Source organism: Lepisma saccharinum, chromosome 2, assembly GCF_977018435.1.
Source record: "Lepisma saccharinum chromosome 2, izLepSacc3.1, whole genome shotgun sequence".
Classification (NCBI taxonomy): domain Eukaryota; kingdom Metazoa; phylum Arthropoda; class Insecta; order Zygentoma; family Lepismatidae; genus Lepisma; species Lepisma saccharinum.
In genome coordinates, this window is record NC_139230.1 from 213,552,136 (window position 1) to 213,567,185 (window position 15,050).

Genomic DNA, 15,050 nt, shown 5'->3' on the forward strand with positions numbered 1-15,050 from the left:
AACGAGAATTTAAAATAATGATACTTGGTTTCAAATGCGCACAGTCGTTGCTTTTCCAGGAAATTCTTACAATTCTAGTTCATGAGAAACCCGTTTGCACTGAGACCAATGGAAAGGAAAACGATCTCTCGCTTATTGCAAGCGAAACTAAGTCTTGACACCAGTCAGACTGGTGCCAGCAAAAGTCGGGAGATAATCGGGCAGAATGAATGTTGGATTTTATACGGGTTTACTGGAGCATTGTCTGTTACAAGATTAACTGGTACGATTAGATCTCTCGGGAGAAACAACACAACCTTTCTAGGTACGAGACAAAAAAAAATAAAGGCAGGGCTATATTTTTTGTTCTGGTTCGGCTGTGTAAAATACATCGTAAAAAAATGTCACTTTTCTTTGCTTCAACCAACTTCATTCACCCTCCTTCCCCATTCAAGGGAGCAGTCCAAACTCCTTCCTTGACTTGCATTGCAATCCAGCGTGAAAAAGGAAACGCGCAACTTGCGATCTGTTTTCACCCAATGCGTATTCTAGGACACGTCATTAAACAGCGTGGCAGTCGATAATCATTCGGGTTTGGAATTGAATTTCACTTTAAATTGTTTATTTAGTCCCGATTAGCCCATCAGCATAAAATGAACTGAAATGAAAATGAACATCAAATTGGTAAAATTATCGGTAATGTAATGGTAAATCAATATGCCTATATTGGCTGATACCGAGAGTTCCAATTAATCTGTCTCATCTCTAGTTTTATGTAATTTCATGATTTTATCTATCCTGTCTATTTGGGAATACATACACATTCCAAAATCATACCTTCACCTTACAAGTAAAAAATATACTCTATTCTGGTTAATTTACATTGCTTTTCAACCTCTTGAGTAAGTTCTAAAAAATGAGGATGAGTGATGAACAGACGAAATATAATACTTTCAACAACATTTAACTTAAGATCGCAATTAACATTACCTGTTTTCACGCTCCTGGAGAATTATTAATGGATCAAGACCAGTTGGTTTCGAAACAGGAGTAACACGATTCTGTTTCTGTTGCTGTGGTGGGCATGACTGTGGAGTTTGGCCTGCTGGTCTTGGACCACCTGACTGGGTCATCACTGGTGGAGGAGCAGGCTGAGATCCTTGTTGCAGCTGCAAGGGCTGAGATGGGGCTTGTGGTGGGAGTTGCATGTTCATCTGCTGTGGAGTCGTCTGTGGGACAGCCTGCGGTTGTTGCAAAGGTTGAGTCGGAACCACAGGAGCAGACTGAGTCTGCAACTGGGGCTGGACAGCCGTAACCGTGAGTTGAGCTGCAGACGCTACTTGCCGAGTGGGTGCAGCAGAAGAAAGAGGCATCTGCTGATGTGGAATTGGTGGTACAGATGAAGCAGCCGGATGCAACTGAGAAGGGGGTTGCTGTTGTGGCATCGACGGTTGAGACTGCTGAGAGGACGGTTGCGTTGGTTGTGGGGCCTGTGCCTGGGAATGAACAGGTTGCTGCTGTTGCTGATGAGAATTTGGGGCAGGTCCCGTTGGAGGAGCCATTTGGCCCATCATGGGTGACTGTGTTGGTGGCTGTCCTCCTGGTGGCCCTGGAGGTCTCATTGGATGCTGCATCGGTCCTGGAGAAGAGCCTGCAATGAAAAGGATATCACGTAGACAAACATATGGAAGAGGATCATCAGTAAGGTCACATATTTAAGGTGAATAAAGGATAAAGATTTCGTTACAAAAACTGGACACATTTTGGGATTAAAGTGATACATAAAGTGACATTTTGGTGTTAAAACACTGAATACGATCGTAAATTTGATTTAAAAACTATTAGGGATAGTAATTTTGGACAATACAGAAAAAGCAACAAATAAAATTTACCAATAACAGATATTCTACTGCTCTAATATAAAACTCCAAATGGTTCACTGACCTCATAAAAAAATGAATTTTACCAAACAAACTAAGCTTCTGTACTACTCAAGAAGCTGCATATTTAGAAATTTACTTAAAAAAAGTATGGAATGGAGATTGATTATGTCCATAAAAATTATAACAAAATAGTACCATATTGCACTAAATTGTAAGATACTTATAGATATATTGGATCGGTAAAATAACCGGTAATTATACTGATAAACCGATATGCCTATATCGATTAATACCAACAAGAGTACAGATTAATCTGTCCCATCCCTGAAAACCATACTTATTACACAAAATAAACATTTCCCTTCCAATGGCACATCAATGTAGTTATCAGAGCATTAAGTATATGCCTGTGTATAGGAATACAATTTTGACTCTCAAATTTTTACAGCAAAATTCATCAATTTTCCATGATCTTGCATGATTCACAGGATACTTCCAACTTCAGAAAGTATTGTGTCAGTAAATAAACTTTGTGTTAAATTGTTCATGTGGCATTTTGGAATTCATTTTGTGACAAAACATGCAGGAACACATGCCCCACACCTTTAAAAATACGAAAAATGAGCATTACAACATTTTACTTCAAGTTTGCATCAAAAGTAAAATCTGTATGCCTCTAATAATCAGATAACAAATTTAATCATTGTTCTTTCTTTCAATACTCGATGACCAAACTTAATATCTTTCTTGTGGCTTTGTTAGCCTTCTCGCAGACAAGATGAAAATCTGTTCCTCTCGCTCAGACTTAGTCCTCCTTCCCGTCTTTCCCTTTCCTGCTCGGCATGGGCATGTCAGTAGGTCCTAGGTCCAGTCAGTCCTTTGTAAGTCATGCAATTCTGGGTATCAGAATTCTCCATTTAATGTTGTCAGATAAAGATTTTATAAAATTAAATTACTGCTAACAAACAGCCTTGTTGTGACTGACAAACCAGGAATGACTGACAGAGGAATCTACATTTTACCCATGGTAAGCAGAAGATTGATTGATTGAATTGGTGAATTAAGTCCACTTTATGCACAGTAAGTCTAATTGAGACTGGACCTACAGCTTAAATTGGTATCCGAACCACTATGTGCCTCCACCGAGTATCAAATCCTGGGTCCCTTGATTACAAGGCGATGACGGGTAAGCAGAAGAAAGAGGAGGAATATCTCAACATTCAATGCTGCCAATAAGGGGGAAAATACCATCCTTGCACCAAACTAACACATGTGTGATAAACCCACAAGGAAACTCGATTACATAAGAGAAAAAAATTCTCATATCTCACTTTCAGAAATTTCTGTAATGGAAATATTTAAGTTGTCGCCCCTTAGATTCATTGATGTTTTGTGAAATTTTAGTTTTAGGTCCATTGCATGTACAGAGAGGCTAATTGGGGCTGGATCTAAAGTTTAAAGTGGGATATGACCCACTGGGTATCAAACCTGAACCTCTTGATTACAAGGCAACAATGTTACCACATGCCATCAGAGAAGTTGGGTTAATTTAAACCAGTCTCATATGGTATGTACATCCTAACTTCCATGTTGACCTTCAGCTTGAAACTGCAAGATTCTTTAAGTCTACTTAAAAACAACACAACACACATTAACAGCATGATAAAAGACACTTTAAAAGTTTGTCCAAGCATTCGACTCAATCTCGAAGCTTCGCAGTCTCTTGACCAGCCCTGATGATGATTCCGAGATTGAGTCGAAATCTTGGAAAAACTTTTAAAGTGTCCTTTATCATGCTGTCAAAGTGTGTTGTGTTGTTTTTAACTAGTATGTTGCCAACACATGATGTAAGTTTTTTACTGTCATATTCTTTAAGACCTCAGTTTGGAAAGGCACCAAGAGTGTTTGCATAACAACCAGGATAATTCACACTCTGGAAAGTGTAGTCAGTTGGTGCTGACTTCCAAATTCCTACTTAAGTTCATTTTACATTATTTCATGACGAAATATGCTAAAACGTTCTTCAGCTGCAAGTGGTAGGAAACTTTAGGCAAAACGTTTTGTTACAAATCAACAGTTTGCGCGCACAAACTCGATTGCCAGTTTTTGCATGTTTTCTACTTAATTTGATGATATTTCACGGTTATTTTGCGAAAAAGTGTTCATTTCGTGAAAAAGCACACATTTCACATTACTTCATGCATAAAACTTATGCATATTTCATCATTGGGGGTGTAGTTACGTGCAGAATGTTCAAAATTGCATCTTTTTTTCGCATTTCGCGATTTCGTGCATCGCGAAAATACAATGTCCCTAGTAATGGATGACTTTGAAAACAAACTAACCCAATAAAAGATTGTAGTATGCAACCTCATACTTTAAATTTCTGGTCAAAATGTAATATGACTGTTTCTGGCAACACCAAATTGAATTTCGTAAGCTCTGACAGTTTCTTTTAAACTATGATTTAACATTCCTCATGTCTTATCATATCTGAATGCTGTATTCAGTTTCCAAATCATGTAAAATAAAGAATATATCACATTAAAAGTGGGAGAAATACAAATTTGGGAAGAAGGTGGGTAACAAAGTTTTATTTTTATTTTCTTTCTTTAAAGAACATTACATCATGAACAGGAGGTATCTGCACTGTAGGATATAAATTCTGTACAAATTAATTGTGAACATACCAGAATCGGTCTGCACAGGTGCTCTCTGGAATGAAGGAGCTGAGCTTTGCTCTATTCGTTTACCCTGCACTGCTAAATTCAAACTCTGGGGAAGAGGTTGGTTACGGGCAAGCAACCTATATGCCATGATTTGTCCTTTCAATTGCTGCAACTGATTTGACGTGAAGATATATTTCTGTTGACCATCTTGCTGACTTCCAAAGCCCTAAGAGAGTACAAAATGCTATTAGTATAAAAGTTGATTCCAACTGTCAAAAATCAAATTTACAACACCTACTTAAATATAACATGAATGGAAGTTACAATGTTTGTCATGTTTGTAACAAACAGGAATCTTACATCCAAGTAAAAATATTCAGAGCATTTTTCACCTATCATGTGGCATATACAGAAGATGAGAAACAACTGTGGCTAGTACTTCCTTCTTAAACTTACTCATTTGTATGCTTTATGGCGTCATGTGAATGATTTAACTTAATGCACTTATGCATTAACAATGGAAATGAGTGAAATAATGCAGCACTAACTAACTCTCTCACCTTCTTAAACCTGAAGGTTTATGGCTGTAGCAACACAAGCCTTCTATCTGTCCCTATCCTGGGCAAGATCAATCCAATCTTTTCCATCCTTACAGATTTCCTTTAGGTCCATCTCAACTTTATCCCTCCAGCTTTGTCCTGGCTTTCCTACTGGTCTCATGCCATCAGGTTTCCCAACAACAATTCTGAAACTATTCTTTCCTCTCCCATTCATGCCACATGGTCTTGCCCATTCTAATATCTGGACATGAATACAAATTATGAAGTTCTAAAATTATGTAACCTTCTCCACTCACCTGTCTCCTCATCCCTCTCAGGTCCAAATATTTTTCAAAGAATTTTATTTTCAACTACTCTTTATTTATGTTCCTCTTTTAATGTAAGGGACCAAGTTTCACATCCATATAATACTACAGGAACAATTACACAAAATGCAACACAAAAAATTAAATTTAATATCCCTTAGTATGGCAAATATAAAGATTTGCACTGCATTTTAATGTCTGTAGCCCTCAAAATATGTGTTTCCTCATGCCAATTTCTTCATAGCAGAGCAGACACCATCAGCGACCATATTTTCAAACAAGGTGCAACACCAACTGGTACCAAGTGCACAGATGATTTCAACTGTTTATACAGGACATACACAAAAGAATGATGCGGTTACAAAAGTTAATTTTTAATAAATTTATTTCTCACCTTACATGGGTACAACATACACCATCAGCATCAGCAACTGTCCACGTTTCTCATACACTACCAACAGTTCGATTGTCATGCTTACTGGGAGGCTGCGGGGTCAGTTTCCAAGATGGCATCACAGCAGGAGAAGGCTTTCTGCGTGCTCCATTTCAGGTGTTCAGATCTGTGATTATGGTGCACCGTGAGTTTAGTGTGCAGTTTAAAAAAGATGCACCACACGAAAATAACATAACCAGTTGCTAGCCAGAGTTTGTGGAAACTGGATGCTTGTGTAAAGGCAAGAGTCCTAGCTGACCTCGTGTGTCTGATGACAACATTTAAAGAGTGCATGAGGCATTTCAGTGAAGTCCCTCCAAGTAAGTGGCTAGAGGGACTCAAAGCAGGGTGTCCCGACTAAATACCAATTATGGCAATTACATTCTACAACTGGATGGAGCTCCCCCTCCCCCAATTTTCACAGGAACGTATGAGGCCGAATCCATCTCCAGAACAGGCAGCGAAAATGAAAATGGAGAAATCATCCTTTGATTTTCCTGAAATTTTAATATGTGAAACTGTGAGAGAATCTGAGAATTACATATTTTTTGTTTATTTTAATTTTCACTCGAGATATAGTTGTTCAAAGTTGACAGTGCGGCAGCCACTTTGGATCTGTCAATTTTTTTAAATTGCAATATCTTCTCAACAAATAGAGACAAATGGATGAATCTTCTTTTGTTTTGAAGTATTCCTGTTTCTACATATTATAAACAAATAATATCTCCAAAACCAACATTGGAACAGGAATTAAAAAATTAACATTTTTTTAAAAAAATTGTTTATCTCAAAAATTCTAAAAGTATTACAGGAGTTGTATATCTAAGGGTACTACATATCCTGAAAAGGGGAGCATGCCATTTTGCTTCTAGAATTTTTAATGATTATAAAAAATAAAAATAAAACATTTTGGGACAAATTTGCAACCATGGAAATGTTCTGGAACTTTCCAGAATGTGACAGAACCTTCTAGAACTGTCTGGAACCTCTCAGATAATTCCAGAATGGAACAGAACCTTGACAGCTAATCAAGAAGACTTAGGTGGGCAGGCGATGTGGCATGAATTGGAGAGGAAAGAAGGGTTTACAGGATTCTTGTAGGGAAACCTGATGGCAAGATACCAGTAGGTAGACCAAGACGAAGATGGAGGGATAATGTTGAGATGGAGCTAAAGGAAATTGGGAGAGATGGAAAAGAGTATATAGATCTTGCTCGGGATAGGGACAGATGGAAGATCTAGTGCCATACTTAGTGAACAAGACCACAAATTCCTCCTCAACCCCCACCCTTCACCTGCCATTGCCTATGGCATTCCTAAAACTCATAAACCTGGAATCCCCATGCGACTTATAATAGCTGGCTTCAATTACCCCACAGTCCACCTAACAAACTGGCTAAAAAACAAAATATCTCAATTCAACCACAAACTAACATATGTGTTCCGCAACAGTGCCGATGCTAAAAATCTGGTAACTTCAATAGTGCAAGCTGACAGTGCAAAATTAGCCAGCATTGATATAGTAGATATGTACAGTTCAATCCCCATAGACCTAGCACTGCTTTCAGTTGAAAGATGGCTGACAACTAACAGAATCCCGGCCCTAGAGGTACAAGAGATAACCAGGCTATTGGAAGTTTGTCTAAAACACAATTACTTTCAGTTTGAAGATAAATTCTACAACCAATCCGAGGGCCTTGCGATGGGCAACCCGCTATCAGCTCCTTTAGCCAACATCGTCATGCACCTGGCTGAAAAAGAGATACTCCACACTCCAGAACTACAACACATCCGATATGGAAGGTACGCGGACGACACAATAGTTGTATACAAAAAGGCAGAAGAACTCAACCTCCTAGTGAACAAGCTAAATAGCATCCACCCCAGGCTCAACTTCACCGTAGAGCATGAAAAACTTGGTAAAATCAACTTCCTGGACATCACCATCAGCCGTGCACTTAACAAATTCACAACCACAGTCTACAGAAAACCGGATGCAGGCAACCAGTACATACATGCTCTCTCCAGCCATCCCCCTAAGCAAAAAGCCAATGTGTGGCTAAACTTTTATCGACGAGCCTTCTCCTACTGTGGCAAAGAAGAGGATCTACGAGAGGAGATAGCCACCATCACAGAAATAGCCCTGAAACATGGCTACACTGAATCACAACTTTCCACTTGGTGCAGTAAGGCGGAAATACAGGTCAGACACCCTAACCTACCACAATCAACCCATTCACAAACAGCCCAGCCACAACCAACCCCCAGCGACCAATATAAATGGTTTGCCTTCCCCTACCATCCCACCACTTCCAACCGCATAGCCAAAGCCCTTCTCCCATTTGGCATCAAAGTAGCGCACAAACCAAACTCCAAAATAACTGATAAACTGAACAAGCACAAACGGTACTTCCTCTCCCCCCTTGACAACCCAGGTGTATACGATGCAGAGTGTGAATGCAAGGCTCATTACATCGGCAGGTCCATCAGATCTGTCAATGAAAGAATCCAACAGCACCTAGCAGATGCAAAAAAAGCCCAACCCACTACTGGTCTTGCTAGACATATCAAATACAATAGCCGTAAAATTCAAAAGGTTCGAGTCAAACACACTGCCCACACGCTCATAGACACCAAAATCAAGGAAACGCATGCCATAATGCACTTCCCGCACGAACTAAACATTGATAGCGGGCAAGCGCACCACACTTGGATTCCACTACTGCAGCAGTTATCGCCCGGAAATAGCAGACGACGCACCAAGACGCACGGTGCGCCTAACAGCGCACCTAGCAGCAGCCAGAGAACTACGAACAAAAGACGCACGCCAAGCAACAGCGCAGCAAGTTCCAACGAGGATGGTGGCAGTGGCCACTGAAATTAATCGAAAAAGAAGAAAAAACAGCTTCGCGGATAAAAGTGAGTACTAGTTTCTCCGTATTTAAGACTAGAAAGTTAGTTAAAAGAACCTTGTAGAACTGTGTGGAATGTTCCAGATAATTCCAGATTGTAACAAAACCTTCTTGAATTGTTCAGATAATTCTGGATGTTTGGCCTAGCATATAAAAGGGAGGACACATGGAATTCACAGTTCAGTTGTCAACAGGCAAACAAAGAGAGCAGGTCACCAAATTTGTGGTCCAGCAGTACTTGAAAGCATTTGTGCATTACTCATTGTAGGTGATTACATAGCATCCCAATTTATAATTCATAAGTTTTTGTAACTGGTCTGCTGAGAGGAAAAAATGGCTTCACAATGGGGACAGAGTAGAATTAAATGTGCACATTATGGTCATGTGCACAGAAAGTGTGTTACAAAACAAGCAAAAGACCAGACTTTATTGTGGTTGGCAATATAAGTGATGTGTTTTCTGAGAGGTTTCCTAATGATGGAGTGAATCTAAACCAACACTTGTGCTCCAAATGCTTCAATAGATTACGTATTTAAGAATATGAGTCATCTACTACTGTTACAACTGAAGATGGCAGTGACACACCCTTTTTGTCTCTGAAAATGAAGAATTGCAGTTGCTAAATACAACAGCATCAGCAGTTGGAGGGTCACCTGTTAGAAAGCCTGGTTACCTGGCAATCCACAATTATATGCAACGAAAAAGCTAGTAATAGCAGTAGATGTGTCAACTGGAAGGAGCCTGTCCAGAATTTTTCAAGCTGAATCGACCTCCCCTTTGGCAGAACATAATTTTATTCCACAATGAGAGTTTTGTGAATTATAGTTAAAAGAGATAAATACAGCTGTTGAGTCATGCACAACTTACAACCAAAAGGTTCAAGTTATGTTTATTGTTCCCAGATCTGTTACTAAACAGCAGATATTAGAACACATCCCAAATTCTACCAATCACATGATTGACAAATCACGAAGACTGGTGGTGGAGAAAGGAATTTTTGGCATACGATACCCCTACTGTGGACATCCCATTATGGAAAAGGACTTACAGACATTAGTATCATTTTACACAGATGATAAATGGGATTGTACAAGGCAGAGTGCTAATAAAAAGGATACTGTTACTGTGCTAGAAAATGGTCACAGATTCCCAAAATAAAATGCTATATGACAAGGAGTATTAATCAAACATACAGCCTTTTTAAACATGAGTATCCAGAAATAAAAATAGGTAGAACAATTTTTTTCTCCTTGCATCCTAAGTGGGTAATACCACATCCAACAAGAGAGGTAGGTAGGTAGGGAGGGGGGGGTGCATTTGAGTGTGTGTGTTCAATCTCAGTGTAGTTACCTTGAAAAACCTGCTGCAAGAAAATGATTGTTTGGTCAGTCTTGTGAGTAAGGTGTTATCATTAGTTGTGTGTCCTATGGAGATTGAATGATGCTTATTACAAGAATGACACAAATGTCCAGGTCAGGGTGGAGTAACTTTGCAAACCTTAGGACTTGAAGAAGCAGTAGAAGAGAATGATGAAGTAAGCTACGCAACATGATAAGGCTGTCAATTTGTAAAAAAGACAGTGGCAATCGATTATTTTCTTCAAGAATTTTCCAAATAGACTGTGAAGGCCGTAACCCATATTTATACGAACAATGTGCAAAGAAAACACATCTCCCGTACTAAAGATGAATCAAAAACAGCTGCCCAACATTGAGTCATTCATTGTGATTTTGCAGAGAATTGGTATGTTGTTCTACCAGGAGAAGTACAGGGCTACCACTGGCAGAATGACCTAATATAGATTTTTACAGCAGTGACCTATTTCAACAATGAGACAACAAGTTCTGCAATTATTAGTGATGACACAGGACACAATTCTTCTCACGCTTTATTAGCACTTCAGAAGATCAAAGAAAACCTTGGTGTTAAACCAACTAAAACTAGCATAATCTCAGATGAGACTGATTTCAACTTTATGAACTTTCAAAATCACCAGCTCCTTCAGAATGGATTTTTAGTGCAACTGGACATGGAAAAGGGCCATGTGATGGGGTCTGAGGTCTAGTGAAACATCATGCCACTAAACACAATCTATCTAAGCCTGTAGTGCAGGCCATTCAGAGTGCAGACTACGTCCAAAGAGTTACACAGTACACTAGTGAAATCAAGTTGATACTTTTAAGCAAAGATGATGTGGAAGATTGGAAAAGAATTGGACCAGTAAAAGAAATCCAAAAATCTCATGTGTGGGCTTATGATGGAAACAAGCTCTCCACTTCAAGAACAGAGGGAAGCATCATGGAATATGTTTGTTTCATTTGGCAACAGTGAGGATATAACAGCTGTTAAACTGCATGATCTCTAAGTTTAAAGAATGGAATGTTTGTAGTCTGTGAGTATAAAGGTGAATGGTGGGTGGCAGAAGTTACACAGGTCAGCAATGAGTTACAGGAAGTTACTGTTAACTTCACGCTGCCTCATGGCCCATCCAGTGGGTATTGCTTTCCTGACAAGAAAGATCAAGCTTATCACACATGTTCTATCCAGTTGCATGATATTCTAAAGACAATTAATCCTCCTGTCCCTGTTGGTGCATCAGCAAGAGTTCATTCCATACTAGATGCTGACACTAAATCTATTCAGCAACTGTTCAGTGCTTATAATGAACTAGGATAATAGGTGCACTGTCTTAGTTATATTAGAACTGTTTTTTTAATTGCTTCAGCAAACAGTGTCTTATAGCATGGATGCATAATATAAATTGCATAAAACAATTTATAAGTGTATTAATGTAACATTTCCACGGTTCCAAATTTGCCCGAAAATAGATTTTTTTTAAAAAAAATTCAAGAAGCAAAATGGCATGCTCCCCTTTTCAGGATATGTAGCACCCTTAGATATACAACTCTTGTAAATTTTTAGAATTTTTGAGATAAACAATTTTTCAAAAAATAATTGTTTATTTTTAATTGCTGTTTCAATGTTGATTTTGGAGATAATATTTGTTTATAATATGTAGAAACACAAATACTTCAAAACAAAAAAATCTTCATCCATTTATCAAGATATTGCAATTGAAAAAATTTGACATCCAAAGTGGCTGCTGCATGGCCAACTTTGAACAGCTATATCTCAAGTGAAAATTAAAAAAAGTAAAAAATATGTATTTCTCAGATTCTCTTACAGTTCACAGAGATGATAATTCCCACCCCTCTGCCTGTCTGGAGATGGATTCGGCCATGAGTGCTTCTCAATGGTGTTCTTCCACAGTGCTGGATCCGACCTGTTACAAATGGAGACAAGAACCTTGGCCACCCCGTTTGCCGGATCTTACACAATGGGATTTCATTCTTTGGGAGTTTGTTTAAGGTAGTGTTTATGTATCACCATTGCCAATGTTCATTCATGAACTTCGTGATAGCAGACATGCTACGCAGAGTTTGGCATGAGCTTGATTACCATGTGGATGTGTCGTGTTACCCAGGGTGCACACATTGAAGGATTGTAATTAACGCATAAGAAACTTGGACAGTTTCCGCTGCTGACGGTGTATGTTGTGCCTGTGTAATGTGAGAAATAACTTTTTTAACTTTTGAAACAGCATCATTCTTTTGTGTATGCACTGTATTTTTGGTTTGTCTGATAACACAATACTGAGTGAAAAAATACATAGTACTTAACTTCCACTGCAATGTTGACATTTAAAAACACATTTTCTGGTACAGAATTTCAATGGCTTTGGGAAACATGTTTCCCAGACAATGCACAGAAGGTGCATATGGAATAATAATAAATAAAATGAGAAATACCTGAACTGTTCGCGGAGGTCCATGTGACGATTCCATTTGTCCTGGTGGTCCCATACTCCCTTGTCTTGCTCGTAAGGCCAATAACTGAGAATAACGAGGGTCATCCTGCATTCCCTTTTCTTCCATTGTATTTATGGCTCGTTGAAGTGCAGTTATATTATCTTGCACAAACATCTGATTAGGCTATAAAAATGATATAATAACTACAAATTAATCAACTAACTTTACCATTCAACCTAACAAAATTGCTAAAGTATTTATTCACTTAGGAAGAGGCATTTGGGTTCAAAACTGGACCTCAACCTTTAGTGCTTTTTGGCGACTAATACAAGGTGCAGCAGAATGGAGTCCCACATTCCACAAGGTCACTAACCATGGTGAGGTGTAGATAGAAAACATTGCTGCCATCAGAGCGTCTATGAGCAGTATCCAAGGCGTTCGGCTCGAAAACATGCTACTGCACTCGGGATTTCCGATCGTTCTGTGAGGCGAAATTTGCACTCGGACCTGCATTTCCACCCATACAAAATGATGCTTGCGCAGAAATTAAGTCAGCAGGACTGGGAAAGGTAGAGAACCTTGCATCGGGGAATCCTTGCAGCTGTGCCTCCCGATGTTGTGTGGAGCAGCTACGAAGCCCATTTCCATCTTTCTGGAACAGTCAACAAGCAGAATTTTCATTACTGGGCTGCACAAAACCCCCCGAGAGCTCCACCAAAGACCTCTCCACAGCCCGAAAGTGACCATGTGGTGCACTGTGTCTGGTTTGAGCATTGTAGGGCCCTATTTTTTGAAGAGGGTGACATCACCGTAACTGTGACTTCCAACTGCTATTGTGGCATGTTGCAGAACTTTTTCCAGCCCAACTGGCAGAATTTCAAGAACATGATCTGGAGCACTTCTGGTTTCAGCAGGATGGGGCTACATCCCACACTAGTTGTCGCTCCCATGCCATTTTGCAAGGAATGTTTCCTGGACATCTGATTTCGTTACGGTGCAAAATTGAGTGGCAGCCTTGCTCCCCTGATCTGAGCCCCCGTGATTTCTTTTTGTGGGGCTAACTCAAAGCTCAGGTCTACAAACATTGGCCTCAAACTCTCGAACAACCTAAGGAGGCGATAAGAGAAGAAATCGCTGCTATTCCTTGAGATATGCTGGAGAGAGTAATGCAGAGCTGCAAGGAATGACTTTGGACGTGTATAGCCCACGGCAGTCGCCATTCACAACATAATATTTAAAACCTACGGAAATGAAACCTTATCACATGTACTATTCAGAAATAAAAGTGTTTTCATGTACCTTTTACAGTTTCTTTTTTTATTCACCTTTCAAATGTGGGACTCCATTCTGCCGCACCCGGTACATAATTTGATTCAACAAGAGAAAGTTGAGTGTTAAAAACAGTGCATATGAAATTATTAAAAATGGGAATGTTCGTTAAAACATATTAGACTTTTGCAAGATCTCACCTCTGTTGAATTTGCTATTGGAAAGATTGATTGCCATAAGGACGTCACCGAACAGGTCAGCATTTTGAGGGAGCAGTGGGAAATTATAATTTTGCATTGCCTGTCATGGAGGCTAGGGCCCAGTCATGTCTTCCTAAATCTTCCGAGACAAAGTAACCTCTGACACACCGCATTGCTTCGCTGTGCAAAACAAACTTCAAAAATGGGAATGTGGGGTTGGGGCAGATTAATCTGTACTCTATCAGAATCAGCGGATGAAGCATATGGGTATGCATCAGTAAAGTTCATGATAATTTTACTGATCCAATATTTCTATAAACAATCTGTAATTTAAGGCAAAATTCTGGTATTTTTAAATTAATACAAAAGAATAACTCGTATGATAAAGCAAATCTTTTGGGATATCAGACAAGTCAGTTCAAGGAATGTCCCCAATCTTTTGAGAGCTAACATCACTCTTCTCTGCAGGGGCTGAGCTGGCTGACATCCTGTAGAGAATCTTTCACTATTCACCACCAGGTAAGCTTCAAGAATAACAACTCATATGTCCAGGTTTTGTAAAATAGATATCTAAATACACAGTGTTGGTGGTATAGTTGGTAGGGCATATGACTGCCACGTGGGAGACCCAGGTTTAATTCCTGGGGTGGGTGATGTAAGGTTGGAATTTTTCTGGCCTTGTCTTCACATAAAGCGGGCATAGGGCTCACCTAGCCTCAAATCAATGGGTACCTGGGGGCAACCCTGGGGGGTAAAGGTGGCTGGAGCATGGTGCTGATCACATTACCTCCACAATTGGCAGAGATCGATGTGTGGGGCCCAACACCAACTTCCCTTAAATGTACCTTCATGGCATGGTGTTATCTGCACAGGGTATTTTACCTTACCATTTACTTCTTGCAAGAAGTGCAAATGGCATGCTTCATTTATGCTCATCAGTGCGAGTTCAAGCTGTATTATTTTTTACATTTCTTTTCCAAAGCACAAGTTATTGCAGTCACATGGTAGCATACATTAAAGAGACGAATGAAC

At 39.5% G+C, this 15,050-nt stretch overlaps 1 protein-coding gene across 7 annotated transcripts in view; it reads right to left on the reverse strand.

The window, feature by feature from the left end:
• LOC145984304 (SWI/SNF-related matrix-associated actin-dependent regulator of chromatin subfamily A member 4-like) overlaps window positions 1-15,050 on the reverse strand; it is a 119,536-nt gene that overhangs the window by 84,236 nt on the left and 20,250 nt on the right. For all 7 annotated transcript variants that reach the window (XM_083117959.1, XM_083117956.1, XM_083117960.1 and 4 more), the window contains exons 3-5: window positions 12,550-12,732; window positions 4,553-4,757; window positions 970-1,630 (exon numbers count right to left, since the gene is read on the reverse strand). In XM_083117959.1, coding sequence (XP_082974085.1) covers window positions 970-1,630; window positions 4,553-4,757; window positions 12,550-12,732 — 1,049 coding nt within the window. The remainder of the gene's footprint in view (window positions 1-969; window positions 1,631-4,552; window positions 4,758-12,549; window positions 12,733-15,050) is intronic.